The sequence below is a fragment of the Syngnathus floridae genome, chromosome 2 (assembly GCF_059516105.1).
Source record: "Syngnathus floridae isolate MCC-2025c chromosome 2, RoL_Sflo_1.0, whole genome shotgun sequence".
NCBI lineage: Eukaryota > Metazoa > Chordata > Actinopteri > Syngnathiformes > Syngnathidae > Syngnathus > Syngnathus floridae.
The window spans coordinates 13,490,801-13,512,291 of NC_142414.1; the positions used below are offsets into that span (position 1 = coordinate 13,490,801).

The window sequence follows — 21,491 nt, forward strand, 5'->3', positions numbered from 1 at the left end:
TTGCTGACACATTGCGGGTCACGTTACAAGTGAGTGAGGTCATGCCTCCAGATCGTAGTGAGCAGACACTTGGCAGCCTGACACACATCGGAAACATCCCAAATCACCAAAACTAATATAGACAAACTGCTAGGAGATGACACAGCATTTTCAATTTCAGGGTCAAACGAGGACATTAATCTCAAGTCAATTCATTAGCCAATCCCTCAACGATCATATTAATCATGTCCGACTTCTAGTTTTGTTGAAATGTAAATTAAAGCCACTGCTCCGTCTTGCGTTGAAGAACTTTCAATATATTCAGATCATGACACTGATGACAAAATGCCCTGCGTTATGCTTGGTGGCAGGCACACTTACGGTGACGGGCATCTCGTTCTCGCGGGAGCTCAGCAAGCCACTGATGGTGCAGTGGAACAGTTGGTCATTGTGGAAGCTGATGTTACACGGGTACGGGCCGATCATCACTGAGTATTCGTCCGGCATCAGCTCTAGATCGCTGGGCCCTTTCTGCCATGGGAAGAAACACAAACAGCTGTCAGTGGCTGAGAGTAAAGAGTCACCAGGGAGCCTCAAAGAGCGAGAGATAAGGCTGCTGCGGCGGCGAGCCCGTCGTCTCACGGCTGTCACGCACAGGAGACCAAAAGACATTCTTACAATCGGGGCTCGGGTTCAGCAAACGATCCGGTTAACTTAAATGGCCGGGCCTAGACAAACATATTTGCTGACGGAGGCGCTGCGATTGCCTAAAATAACTTGCTCAGGCCGTTTGCTGGACGATGTCGGGTGGAAAAAGCAACGTAGCATTACAGCCACAAAAAAAAAAAAAATCACATCTATCCTCTTCTGGATGCATCCAAGTAGTGCACAATTAATCACCGCTGTTTAATGAAACAACTATATTGGCCATTTCTGTTTTGCAACAAACAAGCATTCACACTTGCATTCACACCTACAGACTTAACGTGCGGGTGATGAATAGAACACGTTTGCGCTTGGTTGCCCCAACTGTATAATTGTGTCACTTTCCACCAAAAAATATTAGTCCAGTCATGAGACAAGACAAGAAACACAAGCAAAGCAAGCTAAAATTGCAACATTAAATCCATAACAGGAAGCACATGTTGACTGATCGAAAGCCGATGCTCAGATAATTTTTTTTTTTTTCTGCCTTCACAGTCACGTTGACTTGCATGAACAGACTGCAGATGGCTTTTTGTTTCATCGGTCAAATGAAGGTAAAATGACTTGATCATGACGGGAAAGCCCAATTAAACATCACCATTTGCTTTTCCTGCAGCCAAGAGTCAACTGTGGGGCTTTGATTGTGTTACTTTTCGTGTTTCGACGCTCCTCTTTTCATTCCACAATTCTTCTCAATTAACTTGGCGACCATAACGATAGTATTACCAACAGGGAACAAGGCCAAAATAAGGAAAGTGAGAGCCAATTTGGATGGAAGTGCAATCCCCACTGTTTTTTTTTCCCCAAAAGTGAGGAAGTGTGTGTGTGTGTGTTTATTCTACTGAGCTTCCTTGCTTTGATTGCACCCTCAAGGCCCTCTCCTGTCGCCATTGCAGGATGCCACCTCCCAGGTCTCTGTCAACAAATCATTCCGAACACACACACACACACATGCTGACACAAAAACCATCACGCTATCGCGAAAAAATGCATTTTGTAAAATGTATACAAGCCCATAGGCAACACTAACACTGGCAAAAAAAAAACCTCAAACCAAAGCAGCCACGTTTCAGCTCAGCTCCTTATTTTCACCTCTGCTTGACAGTCTCGCTCCTAACAAAGAAAGACTGTCTTTCCTTCTTTTCTGCCTTCAGGTCAAGTCGAATTTCAAGTCTTAAAATAAATCAGGAAATAACACAAGTCATTGACGCACACTCTGTCTGGTTAACGTAAAGGGGAAGCGGCACGCCAGGGTGGGCCTCGGATTGCGCCGTTAGCATGTCGTGTCACACGGCGTCACGCGGTGTTGAAGCGGGAAGCCCTCTGGCCGGCTGGATGGATCCGTGCAGACGGGTGCTTGACGAGTGCCGACAGCACAGGTGCTCGGGAGCCCACGCGAGAAGCCAGCGCGTCTCCCGGGACGCAGCCTTTAATGTGTTCTCGGCGCCCGTGGTCCGTGTGAATATGCAAGCGGAGCCCCGCAGTGGAAGCGCTTCAGTTTACCGCTCAGCTTCCTTTGCACACAAAACTATAAACAAGCCACTCGCTCACTCTCATGATTGCATGTTTATCATCACTCGCTTTTCTCGCTTGACAAATAGTCAGAAATAAATCACAGATGTAGAAAATTTTTGAATGTGTGTAGTGTAGGAGATTAGCTCGCATCACGTGCTGACGGATTGCAATTAGCATCATCAGGTCTAAATTCCATACAATTATGAATATCTGGAACACATGGCATGCATTGGTCAGAAGAAACCACTGTTCTTATTTGACACATGTTCGAATGTGGTCGCCAGGATTCACTTTGCTCGCTCGCTCTCACTCTCTCTCTCTCTGGGCAAACCACAATGAGCAAAATGTTTGCGAAACAGAGCTCAATAGAAAACAGGCACGCACTAATACAATTTCCGGCAGAATGAAATGATGGATTTGATATCATTTTGAAAATATATACTATGTTAATCTTATCATGATAGTCTTTCATTGTCTGACATCCACTTTATATCCCAAAGCCAATATTTATGTTATTAAATCTTAAAAAGGTATTTGCCAATATTTAACTGTGGATCTGAACTGTCCAAAGTAGTTATCTTTCTTCCACATTCATAATCACACTTTGTGGTTACAAGGATTAAACTAAAGTGCCGTAGCACTTTAGATCTTGTCTTTTCTACTTCCTGACCACAGGGAGAGAAATTGCGACGTGTAAGGCCCTAAGGCTACGTGTCACATCCAAAATCATCGAATATTGGGCTCTCTTGCAAATTATATGCAAAAGTTTCAATTTGTGAATGAATATATTATTAAATGAAGACAAAATTTAATGAGGGGCCGGTATGTTTCATTGAATTATACCAATTAAATTATCATTAGGATTTTTTTCCGTGCCTGATATTGGGTGTGAAATATGAAACACGATCCTGTTCACAGTAACATGTTCCAAAATACGGGTTTAAGGCTGTGCCTTTATCAGCTTCATGAAGATACCGTGAATCATCACCAATTTGTATTCAATGAGGGCTTAATGTTTGCAGTCATGCGACTCACATTGATGATGAGTGTCAGTTGCTCTCCTGGGTGATGTTTAATCAACTTTTCTTTGTTGGCTGTGAAAAACTGAGGGTCCTCGACGTATTCCAACAGGAAGTGACCTTTATGCAGCTCATCTTCATCCTCCTCTTCCTCCCCCTCCTCCTCCTCACTGGCCTCATTATCAGAAGGAGAGGGGCGGTCCCCCGCGTAGAGGACTCCATTCAAATAGAACTGCACCGAACTCGGCTGGGACTGACTGGAGGGTGGCGACGGACATGTGATCGTAGAGGACGAAACAACTGTGCAGAGCTGAAAACAGAACGGAACAAGAATTGACATGTGCTTACAGTCAAACACCATCTATCAAGCTAGCTATTCATATTTAATAGTGATAATAATGATGGATGGATGGATGGATGGATGGATGGATGGATGGATGGATGGATGGATGGATGGATGGATGGATGGATGGATGGATGGATGGATGGATGGATGGATGGATGGATGGATGGATGGATGGATGGATGGATGGATGGATGGATGGATGGATGGATGGATGGCTCTATAGTTGATTCTTGTCTTCCAATAAGGATTTTGCTCATTGAGTTAGTATGGGCGCTTTTATTTTGAAAGTTGCATTTTGTCCGAAGAATATGTAGATTTGGAGTTAGAAGCTGTGTGAACGTGTGCAGCTGACAACTAACTTTATCGTCCACCGTCCAGCCAAAGTAATGAAGTGAGACGACCGCTAAAGTGCCAAGTTGCCGAATTAACATGCCTTTGGGGCTGAAGCTTAAAATTCTAAGAGCCTTTGTGAGCCTTTCAGAATTGTGTGTGGGTGCATTTCAGGGCTTTTCAGTAGTGAATGTGAGGGCTAATCCTAAATGATGGCCCAAATGGCCCCTCATACATGTGACACGTACGGCATCGATTGTAAGCATTCGCGTATGGTGACTCACAGTTTGTCCAATTTCCGCCACCTGCATGGTGGCACTCTGCACCAAGTCAAAGCCATGGCCCGCCACTGTGACGATCCTCCCGCCACTGCAACATAGACACACCCAAGAAAGTCGTATCCCGGTGTACGGCAGAAAGTTAACAAAAAAGCGTGATGTGATCGTTGAGCCACCTGAGGAAGCTCTTGTCCGGCTTGATGAAGCTGATGGTGGGGTTCTTTTCGTACGTGTACGTGGTGCTCAGTTGCTCACTCTGACACACCACATTTTCAAACTCCACACACACTGGCACGGACTCGCTGCTCGCCTGCGGGGCCGGAGGCATGGTGCACTGAATGCTGTCGTCCGTTTGCCTAAAAGACGGACGGGAAAAGTGGCGTCTTTAATTCATCACATTTATCCATCGCAAGTGGCGTTGTATGAAGTTTTAATTTATCGTGTGGAAAGACACGTCTGGATTTGTATCTTTTATTAATGACACGCCCGAGAGGACTGAAGCGTTTATTGCCGACTGCAGAACGATCACTCACTCGGTGATGATGCATTCCAGCGTGTTGTTGACCATGACTCGGACCTGAGAACCAATTCCCAGGTGCTCGCCGCTGATGGTCACTCGGGTTCCTCCGGAACGTGAGCCTTTCTTGGGCTCCATGGAGACCATCTTTGGGACCTGATCGAAAGAACAAGAAGGAGAACATGTATTTGTCTCTGGGGGGAAATGACATTTATGGGGCCTTGCTCGAGGGGACCTCGACACTCTCTGGTCCGTGGTGGTTGTCAAACCTGACACCTTTAGTACTTGGCCTGAGGACAGAAAGTCCAAATCCTTACAGACTAAGCCGCAAATGTGCTCTCAGCTTTGACAGACCATGTCAATTGTTAATAAACAGACGTTAGGTGGAATCAGCAAAGGGAAAACAGACTGCCAGTTATGTGTTGGAAGTATAAAATGGCCGAATGACAGAATCCATTCACAACAAGACAAAGTTTTCCAGCCTACAAGTTAGTTTCATTAGGGCATGTAAATGTGCTTCGTGTGCAGTCAGGTTTAAGTCCTAAATCTGCTTTTTGGCCACCCAGCATGATCTTTTCCTCAAGCTTGAAAAGGCAGAACATCTTTCAATGTGTGCGCCGCTTCCTGATGCTGACAAAAAAATGCAACATTTCCTCAAGCTCTGGGTTTTAAATATCTCGTCTTCTCACATTGACCGAGACAGCTGCTGACTGTAGCAGCAGCTCGGTGAAAGCCAGTGTGAAGATGGCAGAAAACTGAAGCTTGCTACTGTTCGCACACACACACACGCACGCACGCACACACACACACACAAGGTGTGGGTAGACTGAAGATGAATATCCAACATTGCATCAGCATTCCCGCTCGGTCCGAAGCCTCTACCCCTCGGTGAACCTCGCCTCTGGGTGAAAGCTCTCATCCTGGCTGACAAGATTCACTTCCTCAGCCTGTCCGCCGAGGAGAGACCTATTGTGAGCGGGTGCAAGGAGGCAGATGTTTCCTTCCTGAGGTTTGACGAAAGAGATAGAGACAAATATCCTGTCTCCAAAAGGAGTTTCCCTTTCTGCCACTCTTTTAGCGCCTGCGGTCAATTGCTTTTAGAGTGAGCAGGGAGGCCAAAATGCTTATCCAGAGCTGTGCCTGCCGTCTTGGATTTCCTTTGTCCTTACATATCAAGTGAAGTCTCAAGATCGGGGGGCTGATTTATCTCACGGGCAAGGAGTAGTTTATCATCTGCTTCAGCCTGACTGAATGCTAATACCTCTTTGCCTGTAAATAAGATGACACAAGCTGCTTTTATGGCTCCTTCCGTCATCTGGGCCGAGGTCAATTAACACAACCGCCGGCGGACATTATTTGTTTTTACTGGCAGCCGGTGCAAAATGACAATGGCGCTGGGTTGCTGCTCCGATAAACGTCTGAAGATTCCCACAGCCTCGCATTCTTCCCAGCCATAAAGCGCATCTGTTAACACTCAGCTGGCTCGCCGGGGAGGACTCTCCCGGTGGGTAGCGGGGGAACGAGAGAGAAGAAAAGAATGCGGAAGGAAGCTCGCAAGACTCACCAAGTACGAGAAGGCCTCCTTCGACTTCCCCGTCCCGCTCTGATCCACGTCCACTTGGACGATATCCGTCCCGTCCAGCGGAGACCTCCCGGTGACACACACCAGCCTGGGCACATCGCGAGATGAGAGCATGCAACAATTTTAATAATGTTCATTCAAAAGAAAGAGAACAATACACAAAACAGGAAGCTGGGGGGGGTTATGAACTCATTCATCAAAGCGTATTGCATTTGCATGTGGAATCCAATAAGCCCTACGATATTACCAGAGCTAAAGTTCACAGCACCTCGGACCAGATGTGTCAGGCCACACGGGAGGCTTCGCTCGCCAGCTGTCATTTAGCCGTCCTGCGTGTCGTCGGGGGCATCTAATATTCACAGCGCCCAAGTGTAGGGGCTCACGAGGAACCTTTAGCGCCTTCCTTCGCCTTCTGGCTACAGTAAACAGTCACGGTTTGCATCTGCCGTGCAATGGCGCTATTTCAAGCTTGAAAATCTGCTCCAGCAATTCGTCTCCGAGTTGATGAATCACACGCGCGTGTTAAATCAGTCTATTTGTATCCGCCGCTCCCAGAACATGCAAAATGGACTGTGTGGCACTTTTGCAGGCGCAACCACGCGTGCCCCACTTACCAGATCAGCTTGCACATCTGTTTGCCTGAGTAATCATTCAAGTTTTTTGGTAATTCAGGCTCTGAGAATTTCATTTAGTCAGCTGCTTGGTGCTACGCGAGCGAGCGCATGATTGACAGAGGAATTTACAGTACATAGAGTATGTGGCGGAGCTGCTCCGCGTGTGGGAGAGGTGCGACAAGACACGCGGGCGACGTGCTCGCTTGAGGTTGACTTGACAATAATACACTCTTGCTTTTCCACCTCATCTGAAATGATTTCAAAAGTAGTCAAAGAACTTCCATAGATAAAATCCTTTGCTGTGTTTTGAGGTCATTGTCCTGTTACACAATCCCAATTAGTTTGGATGCATTTTTCTGTAATTTGTCAAACAAAATTATTTGGTAGACTTGAAAATTCTTTCTGCTGCTACCAAACAAGATGATGTCATCGACTTTTGTCTTTGGGTGTTTCCTCACAACTCTCACAATGTTTTTGTCATCATCCGTTTGATGTCTGGTGCTCGGTACAACCGTCATTGAGTTCTTTTTCGTGACATTCCAAATTGTTGGATTGTTTGTGCAATAACTCTGATCTAAAGACAGCACTGTGGTCTTCGTGTTTGCTTAAAAGTAAATGCAGTCAAATTCAAACACCATGTAATGTTTAGGCAATCAATCTGTCTCCTATTCATACTTTTAATCTGAAAACCAAACGTCATCAACATATGGCAAAAACAAAGGAATTGTTATTCCAATACTTTTTGCAGTGGACTGTACATTTTAGTCTGCGAGCAACAAAGGGAATGAATGTGTTTTTAAAAGTGAGACTTCAACCCAAGCGGGGGACGAGGGGGGTTCGGGCCATGGGGCGTCAGGCACAGCAAATTGCACAGTCTCGGGCCCTCAACACCGACAAGGCAAGTTATGATTCCCCCCGGGTTCACTGATGTTGGACCCGACAGGACACCATGCTGGCTCACCACCTCAAAGAGCTTTTATGGGTTTTGCTTTGTGATCTGGAGCACAGTCTGAGTCAAACGGCATGTGAGCAACTCATTTTTTGTTGGCTCTTGGCGGAGGTTCTCACTCTCTCGGGTGCTCTTGTTTCTGCTGTGTGTACAAATTTTGTCCATTCTTTTGTCCATCTTGGCATCATTTGACGTGTTTTGACTGTCAAACCTTACGTTTTTTTCCAAGAAAAATAATAAAAATGGAATTGTCTTGAACGCCCCCCAAACCAGAACCTAAGAAGCATGAGAAAAACACACACGCTCACATAAATAAGTCAACAGATTTGCTGACGGTAGCCAACCTGCACTGACAGCCATCAGTTGATGCACTTATTAATTACAAGAGCATCATTTCAAAAGTGTGTAATGATCTCATATTCAAATTAGACGGGCCGTCACGGGCTGCCGCACCATTTCATGTCCTGACAGAAACATGATGAATGGGACGTATACACAAGCCGCATCCATCCAGTGCAGCTTTTTCCCCATACAACTTGACGAAGGGAAAAAAACAGACCAATCAGCATGTAGAAGCTCCGATCAAATAAACGTTGGCCAGTGCCCTTAAAAAATATGTTGTGTGTGTGTGTTTTGATACACTCCAAATAGAAATGCATGGGACCAGGCTGGTCTGACCCTGGAGCCAGATTCTTGCACCAGCTCGCTACTCCAAATTTATTGGCTCGAGATGAAAGGATGTCGCTTGTCATTTCCCTGGAGTGGATGGTGAGACTCATCAACAATCGGGTCTTTTTGCTCTCACTTCTCCGCGCACACGCATGATGAGGGCAGAACCTCACAATTTGATTTGATTTCGATTCAGTATGTTGGGATTTGTCCCTAACTGCTCGTGATTGAAATTTTGGATAATAACATGGAGCAAGCAGAAGCCCCGTAACTCAATAAAATTGTATGTCGGAGTTCTCGGCAGTCTTTAAAGTTCAATGTACCTCTGTGCTGAGCGCTATGCTGAGCGTGCACTTAGTGCAAATATGCGCATCCGACAACATTGCAGCTCTGCTTCTTTTGGTTTCGACACGCTAGTGCTTGAAAAGTGTAGATGTTTATCATCTGTTATGTGAATGGCGTCAGAATAGGACCAAAATCTGAACAGCTTGCTCGCAGAAATGTTATGACGGGCAGCTAAAAAAAAAAAAGAAAAAAGACTTGGTCACGTAATTTCACGCTTGACGGTTGGAGATGAATGTAATGACTTGAAATGAAGGCGATGACACAGGATCACAACCAATTACATCAAGCAGCCAGTGGGCGCCATGTGCTGACGACGTTGGATGCGCTGACATGTTGTGATTTGCGGAGGATAGACGTACTTTGCTATCATGACAAACAGCCAATGAAAAACAAGACGCATGAGCTCATTGCTGAAGTGAAACGGGGTTCACGACGTTTTGTGGAAACGGGTCGGGGGGCGGACGTCCCGACAGGTTGGAGTCGTAGGTCACACGCACACCTGCTTTTAATGCAATGACGGGCTTCAGCGGAGCGAGACCAGATAAAGGCTTCCATTTGAGCTGCTCTGGGAACTTTGAATGTATTTGCAAAGTTGCTGACTTCCATCCAGCCCTGTTATGACGCCCGACCCCGCTGTCTCCATGGTTACGTGGCGATAATCCCTCAGCTATGGAGTCATTTCAGAAGCGCGCCGCATACAAATAGTTGTGAACGGGTGATAACCTGATGTACGAAAACGCAAATACGCCGGCATCCTTTGATGCTAAGATGCACGCACATCACTTAAGATTTGGTAGACGTGGCCTGCCGGCTGTCGATTGGCTGCCTGTGGCCGGAGATTCATTTAACGTTATCTTAATTGAAAAAGTGCCTTTTTAAAATAAATGTGGACATTTCATATGACCTTTATACTTTTGAATGGAAGTGCATATGTCGATAAAATCTCTATACTGAGGGTGTGAAAAAAAATAACGTTTCTATTTCATCCTTACTGTGAATATGGTGTCATTTAGCTTGATGCGTTTTTTTGGTCAAGATTTGAATATGTACTGTGAGAATTGCACTAGAAATTTGTAATTGATCGTATGATTTGAAACAACAAAATAACCAATGAATAGGACTCATTTTCAAATGTGCTCGAAATTATTTGCACGAAAAAAAAACGGGGACATTTCAGATTGCCATTTTTCAGGCCGATGTTGGGTTAGAAACAACCAAATTTGGCTTAGAAATCATTTTTGCACAAAACAACCCATTTTTGCTCTGTCAAAAGGAACTTCCACTAGATCTATGCTACACTTGCTAAGGAAGCATTTTATCATAATGCAGCTCTGATGTGCTCTTGGTTCACCAAATCAATAAGTGTGGCTAGCAGTGCGGTTTCTTCTGTTAGCTGAAATTAATGAGGCCACTGGAGTTCACTGTTGTGTCAGACCTCAACCTTCTCGCTTCTCTTTTGTCTTTCTTTTCTTTTCCCCCCTCCAGGTGACAGTCATTGCTCAGAGCTGAGATGTCAGCACTTTGGCATTAGACATCTCAGCCACACTCACATCACTGTGGCTGAGCACTGACCTGCCAGACAGCGTGGTGGGGTACCGTGACAACAAGCTATTGAACATGATTATCTCGTGTGCGTTTAAACCAGGGGTGTCAAACTAATTTTTGTCGCGGGCCGCATCATGGTCATAGTCTCCTTCTAAGGGCCATTATGACTTATGACTATACATTATATGCTACACAACAAACTGATGAAAACTAGTTTTAAAATCACAGACTAGTAAAAATTGTTCAACTATTCTAAAAAGATGAATGTTAACAAAAATTGTTAGCATTTTTTCCAAAAGTGAAGACCGTTTGTAATTTAAGTATTGACACACAAAATCCATGCACAATTTGTCTTTGCGGGCCACATAAAGTGATGTGGCAAACCGTATCTGGCCCCCGGGCCTTGGGTTTGACACCTATGGTTTAAACAGTTAAACAGGATTGCACTGATTGATCATGTGCGTGCAGAAGGCACAAAAAATTTGGTATTGTTCTTTAAGTCAAGCCAGTTGTATTTATCTAGCGCTGATTCACAACAGAAGTTAACTCGGGGGGACTTGCCACAGAGAGCAGGTCAAGAACCACCACAAATCCAACTGAATCCCACACGAGCAACCTCAAACAGATCCCATCTGCCCCGGCCAGGCGGAGAGCAAAACAATGGGCACAACAAGAGCCGTATAAACAAGAGTAATAGTTTGGGGATTGCATTCGGGGATTACGCAATACTTACTCAACGGAGACAGTGTAGAGCTCGGGCAGGAGCGCACACGGAACCTCTCCGATGGATACTTTGACTGCTTCAGCCCTGCGGCCCAAGTTCTTCCCCTGCACCGTTAGGCGGGTGCCTCCGTCCACTGGACCCCTCAGTGGGAAGATCTGAAAAAGACAAATTAAAGTTTGGTACCGTGGACAAGATGAGCACAGACAAATTACAACGAAGGAGGATGCAGGTGGAGCGTGATGCTGACGTTGAGGACAGAGTTTCTGGTAAAGTGTTGAACACCGAGAGTCAATTGAAAGGACCCGGCATTACGGTATACACATGTGCACACTCGCATACAAATCCGACTCTTAAGCGTCTGAGCCTTTTCATCCTCGACTCCTCTAGAGAACATGCAAATAAAGAGCAGCTTAAGAGCCCCCTTCACCTCCCACAAGAGACAGCCAGGCGCTGGTGGAGAGCGCAGCAGATAGGTGCATGAGTGTGAAGGCAATTTAGGGAACACGATGTCGAGAGCGCCGCAAATGCTGACGGTGGTGAGTGCGCCGAGCGAGCCTCCGCGTGGGGAATTAATACCAGGCCTTCTTTCCTTTCATGTTTGTGTGTGGCTGCCATTTCCTCTGTCGCCATTTCTGCTGTTCTCGCTCTCACACATCATTTGAGCCCTCGCCTTCACCTTCCCTCACGGCGGGAGGGAAGGCTATCTCTGAAAGATAGCATCTCAGAATCTCAGACGGGCGAGAAATCCATGATCTTGCCATTGTAATGTTTTCTCAAATGACCCCTGCCTGAGCTGCGGTCGCCGGGACACCTCTATGTTATTAGCTTGGTGAGCGAGAATGAAAACAGCTCTTGTGTCGGTGAGAGGGCAAGATACGCTTCGGCATTCTGATAATCTGACGCCTCTGAGAGTGACAGCGTGGCTTGGTACAAAATTGAGTTGTTCACTGAGTGCAGGCTGAGGGTCTTGTCTTTTAATGTGGTGCCAAAACACAACCACGATTTTTTTTTGACAGCCACTACAAGACCGGAAATAATTGTAATGTTTTGGTGGTTACATTACAGCAGTCTGTGAGGCCACCCGGCTCTTACCTTGGCCACATAACCAGCACAGGCTGTTGGCGTGTCGTAAAAAAAAACACAAAGCCGCCCGCATTCCTTCGTACGCACGTGACGCCCACGCTGCACTTAAACATGAAATGCACACAACATGGCACATTGGGGCAGTTGCCCTCCTACGGAGCGCAGCAAAAAGTACAACCAGTCGTTTATTATGGCGGCTACGTGCGTCTCTGCGGCGCGCTGACATCAACATGTGCTGGCTGGCGTGCAACTCATTTGCACCTCTTACAAGTCTGCGAGGTTTGATTTACAGCTCATCATCCCACAGGCCTCGGCGGAGATCACACGGTGGAAAAGCGTCGACGCAAAGCCCCGCTCGCAATGACGACTGCATTGTTTTCTTTGCATTGTTCACGCGGCTACAACCTTGATCAAATCTTGTTTTAACTAACAGATTGTTTGAGCCTTCTTGTGCAGTTCCGCCATGCAAATCAAAGAGGAGCCCAAGACAAAAGCAGGAAAGGATTGTGACTCCATGGGACGCTTCGCTTCTCCGCCGAACGTCTCTCCATCCTGCCTGCCAGACTCGCAATGACTGAATCCAGTTTAATGTTACTAACTATGTTTAGTGCTTCCTGTTTTGGACGCCGTCACAAGATGTTCTAAAGTTCTAAACAATTAAACAGTTGGCATGGCTATATATTCCAATTTGCTAAAAAGAAAAGGGAAAGGACTATTTTTTATGGAGGGAAAGTTTGGTAGCCTGCTTCCTTCCAGCTGACTGTTTGCTCAGGTTTGTGCCACCTCAAAAATGTGCATCAATGCGACCAGGCTACAAATTTGGCGGTGCCCCACGAGAACCAACAGATGGCACTTTGCTTAGTGTGTGGCGTAAGCGTTTCCTGTGAAGCAATCACGTATAGTATCTTCTCAATTCTGCCTAGCGACAGTGAAAGTCAATGCGCCATTACGTTGCTTTGCCAACAATGTGTCTTGAGGTACGAGCGTGGCCAAAACACGAATTAAATTCATATTTCAAAGCAAAACTAAAACCCTAACATCCTTTGGCTAAAATACACCAATGTACAAAGAAGCGTGCTGAGGCAAATCCTTTCTTTCCGAATGCAGACTACTGCAAGCTCTCGGCAAGGCGAGTGCCAACGCGTTGCGTCACGCACCCCGCTGAGCCACAGCGCCGCTATCCTTCCAGCGGCCCGCCCCTCTCCAGGGGCACTCGCTCTCACTCTTTGTCTGTATGTGTGAGTGAGGGCAAAATAGAGAGGGAGAGAGCACTGCGACAATGGTCTGCCCACGCCGGAGGACTGAGCGCAGCTAACTTGAGTCGTGGACCAAATGCACCTAAGTTAGTGTGGCAGCATCCTGTTAGTCACACTGCGCTGACAGCTCAAGCATGAGGGATGGGCACAAATGCGTCGAGGTTGGGAACTCAGACTCGAGACTTGTGTGTGTGTTCATCACGCTTATTCTCCTGGGCCACTCCAGCTTTTATCTACAGGAAGTTCAGCCCGATTGGGCCTCATGTGAGCCGTGCTACCCAGACCGCCCACTGGGGCTACTGGAGTGTACACGAACGTCACAAAGCAGGTTGGCTCCCGAACATGCTCCAACTGTTGATGGGCCAAACGGATGATGTAAAAAGCTCAACAAGGGCACCTTAATAATTGACCTCCCGCCTCAGTTACTATTGCTAAGTGCGTCAAGCTTCTGGAATGACGGGACCACTCTTTTTGTACTCCCTCAAGAAATATTGCATAATTTGTGTTAATTAGAGACAGCAGCAAGCGGATTAAGGAGATATTACAATGATTCAAATGCAAAATGTTGCCAGCAGAAGCCATGCTTTTTCTATGCCGCTTTTGATCAGTTGGAGCCTATCCCAGATGACGATGGGTGAGAAATTGTGAACACCCTGGACTGGTTGTCAGCCAATTGCATGCAGGGCACATATTTAAAAAAAGACGCCTTCCTCCTACTTTCGCATCTCAGGACAATTTAGTCCTTATACATGCTTTTGGAAGGTAGGAGGAGGAAAAGCTACTTGAGCACGGGGATAACATGCAAACCTCAAACAGGAAGGCCAGAAACCGGATTCCAACCGCTTACCTCAGGACTGTGAAGCGGATATGCAAACCACTAGGTTACTGTGCCAAAAAATGTCAACAATCATTCTCCAAGGTGTTATCCAATTAAATACAAGGAAATTTCCAGATTCATTTATGGGATAATGTTGCAACTGGGTTCACTTTTTTTAACACACGATGCCCTTCCTAAGGCAACCCACATTTTTTTTTAAGGACGAGCAACGTGGAAAGTAATCAAACCTGGGCCGTTCGCTCTGTAATGCGCTGGAATATTATTGTGAAACCTTTTTGCCAATCATCACGATTGAATGAGTGCCGTGATCGATACAAGGAACAAAACCGACCACAATGCATCACGCTCCATATGTTTTTTTTTCTTTTGATCTCCACAAAGAGCTTCACACGGGTTGTCCAAACTGGGGTAGAAGGCGCTCGCTTAGCTGATTGAACACAGAACGTCCCCGGGGGCCAGTGGCCAAGGGGACCATTGGCTAGCACCATTGCACGCTCGACTGACCAATGCATTGCATAAGCAGCAGACACTGGACGGCACAACAGCATGTGAACGAGCCCGTGATTGACTCTTATGTAGTGCCATAATACGACCCGGGAGCGCCAACGCAAGCCACCGGTGAGCTTACCTTGTGGATCTCAGGCGCTGGACATTGATGTTTGATTGGCTGACAGTCATCCCTCAGTCCGCAGCTGTTTTCACACCATCCGCAGAGGTGGCCCTGATCTTCACGGCCCCAGCACTGCGAGCAGTCGCCGCTGCCCACGCCGCAGTTGTACACCTCCACTAGAAGGAATGTAGAGGCTCAGATTGCAAGCTGATCCTATAATATGTGTGTTCATTGTAGATATACACAGATCGTCAATAGAAATGATTTTAAGCATTCCACGTTACAGCTCGCGTTTGACTCTTCATTAACTGGGAATGAAGGAGCAAAATAAGAGGAAACAGAGAAAGCTGTTTTGCACATTAGCTTGTGTATGTGTCCCATTAAGTTTGTTTTGTTTTGGACTCGCGATGACTCAGCGGACTCGTCATGTTCTTAAAACCTGCAAGAAGGCCGTCCGGCCGCTTTCTTCTGTGCTTTCACACGGCCTGCACATCTGGAAGGCCTGGCTCGAAACTTCGGCACTGACAGCACGCCAAACTCAACACAACTTCACGTCCTCTCTATGTTGTCATGGTGATCATGGTGTACTTGCAACTCTATCCTTGGATAATGCTTGGTAAGGCGTTCAACACATTCAATTGCGTCTATATCCGACAATCATTATGTGTAATTAGGCAGCGGCTGAACATAAAATGACAGTAAATTACTGCTTCTTGTCATATTATGTGTTGTAATGCACAAAGTACTATCATTACAAGTGAATGGCAGCCTAATAGGGTTTGTCTCGATGAGCTCATTTTTCTTCCATTAAAATGAAAGAAAGAAAAAAAAAACATCCTACAATCTCAGCACATTGTTTTCACATAGGCGAAATTCATTGTGGGAGCAGAGGTGGCACTTTCAAAGTCTGCAATTACGCTCCACATACTTGAGGAAGATGATGATGATCTTACCTTTCATGGGCTCGGGGTTGTCCACATAGGTGCCCTCGCCAAAGCGGCCCCTCCTTCTCAGGTTGAGCTGGTAGATGTGATTCCTCTGATGAGTGGACAACTACATGGACACAAAGACAGCAGAAGTGAGCTCATTTGCATTGCACTTCAACGTGACACCGGTGCTAAAGTGCTTTAATTGTTCAAATGGACTTTGTGGCCATTGGTTAATTGTCTGCACTTACTGTCACACCGCTGCACTTGACAGTGGTGCTGTTCAGCCATGTGGCTTCGTATCGCCGCTCGGTCCCAAAGTCGCACTCAAGCTCCTCCCCCTGGAATGAAAAACACTCACGTTGAAACACCTGGCAAAGTTTTTTTCAAATTCTATTGAGCTGGGGACATTTCATCCTGTCACTCCACACCACTGGCAAAAAATATGCGCATAGTGTTTGAACAAATGATGTGAACTCTGCTAACTTTCCGCAGCACCCCTGCTGATCCCCTGCTTGGGAATATTTATGGTGTCACTCCACAGCATAGTACAGAAAAAATTCTTACAAGCAAGTTTGACGACGAGCAGCCCCTAATTGGCCCTGACAGGAGACGATGGACTCCTTTGTGGATTGATATTCATACACATCTGGATTCCTTCACCTCAGCGAATCGTATGGGGGGCCAGAATGGATTGATTTTCAAACCAGAGCCAGATCTCAAGTATGTCAATTTGAGAGATCTAGAGAGGGGAGTCAGAGGCCTGGAGTTCACCTCATTTGATCGGCATCCCCGCAAGGAAGTCTCATGGCTTTTGCCACCAAATAACCCAGAAAAATATTATCATTTGAAATGTGTGTGGTCTAATGATCTGAGACCAAATGTGTTGCTAAGCGTATCAGTGAGAATGTTTATCACAGTTTATTTAAATGTCTCAAAGGGTCGCTCCACCCCCGCCGTGCCTCCCTGTGAGAACCAAATCCAATTTCACTCCCACAAACTCCAGAAGCATCTGCGATTTGGCGATGTCTATGCCGCGGAGACCGAAGGAAGGAAAGTGACACAAATTCACCGCCATGTTGACTTGATGAAAACGTCCGTCACGAAACCTAACAGTCGTGTGAACGTTTATTTTTCATTCAAACTGCTCCGAGGAACTCTGCGTGTACATGCGGGTGGAGACATTTGTTCGTGGCTTCAAGTCTGTCACCATAGCAACACCCCGGGAAAAGGACTCAAAAAGGCCAGGCAGGTTCGACAAGGGGCTGACCACGCCTGACAATTTGTCTGCCCACGCAATGTCAGCGCATCGAGTCCTTGACAACATTAAGATTAGGTTAACAATAGGAGTACGGTCAGATGTGATGACAAGGATGCAATTCGCTCAACGAAATATAAAAATGCACGTTTTGCTACCTCATTGAGCAAAAAACGTCCATCTGTGCCACACTCAGCTTGAGGCAAACACACCATATGCTTCTGTTTTATTCCAGCTATGTTCGCGACATGTATGTTGGCTGAAGTCCAGCTTCAGAGCTGGAATGTGTGTGTGTGTGTTTGAGCGCGCACGAGCTACCTCTTGGACGTTACTCAGAGATACAGAAAAGTCCTGGGCCGCCCCCGACGGGGATGGAGGAACCTCTGCGGCCAGCAGCTTGGGACAGGAAGCGGCGTCCTGCGGTAAGGTGGAGGGACAGGAAGTGACATATGGCAGTTAGAAAAGACAATAGTTGGGCTGCACACATCCGCCAACCAAAATACTTGTCCTGTTTTTCTGGAGGAGGAGGAGGAAATGAGAGGGTGAAGTCTCACTTGAGGGGAAACAACAATGGCCTCAAATAGAAAGACGTTGAGGGATTGGAATAACAGACCAACCAAACGGAAAAGATCCACCGCCCATACTTAAAAATGACTTCGATTTAAAGAGTTAAAAGGTTGAATAACTTCCAAACCTAAAGACCGTGAGCAATTTGACCATAAGGTACCAAGACATCCGAGTTTAGAAATAGGTTATATTTCAAGGTATTGGACACTTCATCATTCACACATCTTGCATAATTGACAATTATGATTAAATTTGGTCCATTGAAATGCGGGTATTTATGCTAATTACACTATAACTAAAACAAGAATAGAACCTCCCTGAACTTTTTAGACACATAAAGACTGATTAATAATCATATACGCTCTCCCACTGAGTGCGCATTGTGAAGACTTCACCCCGAAGGTGTCAGTCGTGCGACAGGTACAGTTGATTGATGATGTCAAGAAAAAGAAGACTTTTATCTTCAGCCCATTTAAATGTTTCAACACAGAAGAGAGATTTCGTGCCTGTGAGAATTGTTGGCTGTTACACAATACACGTTAATAATATAGCAAATTTGCTGTGATGCCTTTCTCATAGGGAGTTAGCATTATGCTAGCAAATTTATGCTAAACTAATTCTATTTTCAATTAACATTTATGACAAACAGTTTAAAGTAAGAAAACTTTGCCTCTCAATTCGACTAGTGGCACAACAAAATACAAAAAACAAAAATCTATTTTCGACGGGAATTTCATGGTAACCACAGGAAAATCACCTAAACAATCAAAGAAATGTTTATGCTGTTGGGAAGATCAGAAAATGGTGAACTTGCACATGCTGACGTATCTAACTCTGACGAGAAACCGGAAAGGAGGACTTGTGAGTGTGTCACACCAGATTATCAACATGACTTGATGATTGTCATTCCGATTTCAACACGAGCTGCATGTGTCATTCATTCTCAGAACCTTGCTTGGAATTTCATGCTTGTTGTTGCATTCAGATCATCGCAGCAGGGGAAGCTGGCCTCCAGCTGAGTTGCTGGCCGGCGGACTTAATAATCCAAGGATCTCAAAGCAAAAGGTGTAATTTACCTCCAGAAGGTTCTGCTTTGTCTCATCCTTAGTGGAGACACACTGCTGTCTCTCTTGGTCCCAGTAGCACTTCCACTTTGTACTCAGGCAGCTGATGCAGCTGAAGGACACAAACAGAGAGGAAAGGGTAAAGGTCAAGCGTGTTTGCATAATGGGCAACATTCGAGTCCCTCGCATTTGTTGCACAAAATGAGCGAGCAAGGCGATTGCAAAAAGCAGGGGAAGTGAAGATTAGTCACAGCGTTCATTCTACTGTTACAACACACTCAGGCAGAAGGTCAACGGCAGCAAAACAAAGCTCAGCTTTGTCGAACACATTCAACTACTAAACAAGATTTAGTTGTGTTTACCATCTTTTGAATAAAGTTCATGTCTCGATCATGTGTCCAAACGCATGCCCCTTCTGGAAATGATTTGAGGGATGATCTGTGGACTCTCCCATTTTCTTTCAGCGATACCATCCACCTTCACAGTTATTCTTTCCTTTTAAATAATGGCCCACACGGGACGAGCCAAGGGAGCAGAGGAAAGGTCGGATGTCAGACGTCACATTTCTTCACAATCTTAAATTCCGCAATACCGTGCTACACTGATGCGATCCATTACTGCAAGTCACAGGTGGGCAACTCAATTCAAATGTGAATTGAATGTGTTTTAAAACACAAAATTGTTTTTATTTTATGAACATGCCATATGTTGTTGGAATTAGAAAATAGAGCTGCTTCAAGTCTTTCAGTTCATCCATGAGGTCGGGAGAAATCGTATGGCATAAGATAGACGGACGTTTGAAGTTCTTGAGGCAAAATCGAGACAAAGGCAGACTTGATTGTGTGGACCGTCCGGGTGCCCAAATCTCAGGAGGAAAAGTACCATGTGTTTCCACCTGAGGGGAAGGGGGAGGCATCTATTTTGGAGGAGCTGCTTATGAATTTTCCAGTGGATGACACACACGGCGATTATTAGACAATGGACACACCTTCTATTCGAGTTTAGGAAACACTCAAAAATTGCGGATGTGTGTAAAGATTTTCCGTCATCACCTGAAATGCAAGATGCTGCTCTGAGTTTAATTGTGTTTTTGCCAAGTGTGCATCCCGTCCCCGCTGTTGGGTGTGAATGTGTATGTGTGTGCGTGGGTGTGTAATGGGGGGGATTTCAGGGAACACAATGTGTGTTTTGCCTCCAGCAAGAGACAGATGTCCCACACCAGGAATGATAGCGCCTTCGGTAATAGCAACACTCTCACAAGGTTTCAAATTGGAAGGACTGAAGTGTGTGTGCGTGTGTCTGTGTTCATGTGTGTGTGTTAGGGTGTGGATGGACAACATGTAATCGAAAAATGTCAGTTTGTGTGTGCGTGTGTGTTTGTGTGTGTGCGTGTGAAGTTATTATAAGCAGATGACCTTCTCGGGGCTCTTATCACCTACAGCTTTTACCTTTGTGTCCATCTATAACACATATGATCACACACACACGCACGCACACGAATATAGTGTATAGACAAAAGTATTTGCTCATGTGATGGCCACATTTGCAGGAAGTGAAAATATGAAGATGGTCCCTGCAGCCCATTTACAGCTTGAAGAGCCTCCAATCTTTTGGAAAGACTTTGGACAGGATGTCAAAGAATGTTTATGCAGAAAGGAAAGTTGTGACACACAGCTTTATAATCGTTTGGGATTTTTCATCAGATTGTTTTTCTTAAGTTTTTAGTTTGTTTTACATTCAGTTGGTTTTAATTTGGTTTTAGAGCACATTAGTGGGGTTTTCTTATTACTACTGTTCAGTGACGTGCGGTGAGGTTCATGACTGGGGAGGCAATGACGTCACGCCGCCGGTAAAATTTGTCCGGCGCCTAACCATGTCACAAAAAAGGTTAGGGAACACTGCTCTAGTGTGGCTTATTCATTATTTAATTTGAACTTTTTAATTAAAATCTCATATCAGCAGTCTTCACACATAAAAACACTCAATAAAGCACATGGATTCCAAAACTTAAGGTCTCTTTTCAAAGCCGTTTTGTTCATACAGACAGCTGACAAAAACGCTAGATATTATATACATCAGCTTAACTACGGAAATGAGTTATAAAAACAATTTCATTTGTTTTTCCCCTTTTCATGATGGCTTGCCTCCTCTGACCGCACATCCCTGCTAGTTTCAAAACTACTGCATTACAGTTTGCTTTTTCTGAATTTTACTATTATTTTTAGCTTTATTAAATACACGTCGTCTTGTGCAAGACAAAAAATATATCACCAAGTATTGCATAACAAAGTAAACTACAATTCTGCTAATTATAATAAACTTGGTCGCAATCTCAACGCCAGCAAAGTTCTTCCACAGCACACTTGCATACACTTGTCGCCAAGTTTAGATCTGGATACATTTGTTTATAAACTTGGCAAACACAACACAACAAACGATGAAGATTTTCATAGAAAGGCTCTCTCGGTCCAACACGAAAGGTGAAAGCCTCGCTCCAAATGAGCCCTCACACACACACACAGCACCCGCTAAATACACAAGCAGGCCTGCACTCTTAGGCCCTCTCAGTGGACACAGCGGTTAAACACACATCCTCAATCACGTCTCTGTCAGAGAGAAGTATGTTCGGGAGAAAAGATCGCTTTCACGGGGACAAAGAGCAGCCGAGACCGGGGGTGCACAGACGTGACCGCACCAGAAAACGAGAAACAATAAAGAGGTGCCAAAACCAGAGACGCTGACGCTCAAAAAAAACACCCGATGTGTTTGCTT

At 45.5% G+C, this 21,491-nt stretch overlaps 1 protein-coding gene across 2 annotated transcripts in view; it reads right to left on the bottom strand.

Annotated features, from left to right (window-relative positions):
• plxnd1 (plexin D1) overlaps positions 1-21,491 on the bottom strand; it is a 50,619-nt gene that overhangs the window by 12,734 nt on the left and 16,394 nt on the right. For both annotated transcript variants that reach the window (XM_088368581.1, XM_088368582.1), the window contains exons 8-19: positions 18,732-18,831; positions 17,407-17,505; positions 16,082-16,171; positions 15,858-15,957; positions 14,923-15,080; positions 11,127-11,272; positions 6,254-6,359; positions 4,706-4,845; positions 4,349-4,528; positions 4,179-4,263; positions 3,235-3,528; positions 361-510 (exon numbers count right to left, since the gene is read on the bottom strand). In XM_088368581.1, coding sequence (XP_088224707.1) covers positions 361-510; positions 3,235-3,528; positions 4,179-4,263; positions 4,349-4,528; positions 4,706-4,845; positions 6,254-6,359; positions 11,127-11,272; positions 14,923-15,080; positions 15,858-15,957; positions 16,082-16,171; positions 17,407-17,505; positions 18,732-18,831 — 1,648 coding nt within the window. The remainder of the gene's footprint in view (positions 1-360; positions 511-3,234; positions 3,529-4,178; positions 4,264-4,348; positions 4,529-4,705; positions 4,846-6,253; positions 6,360-11,126; positions 11,273-14,922; positions 15,081-15,857; positions 15,958-16,081; positions 16,172-17,406; positions 17,506-18,731; positions 18,832-21,491) is intronic.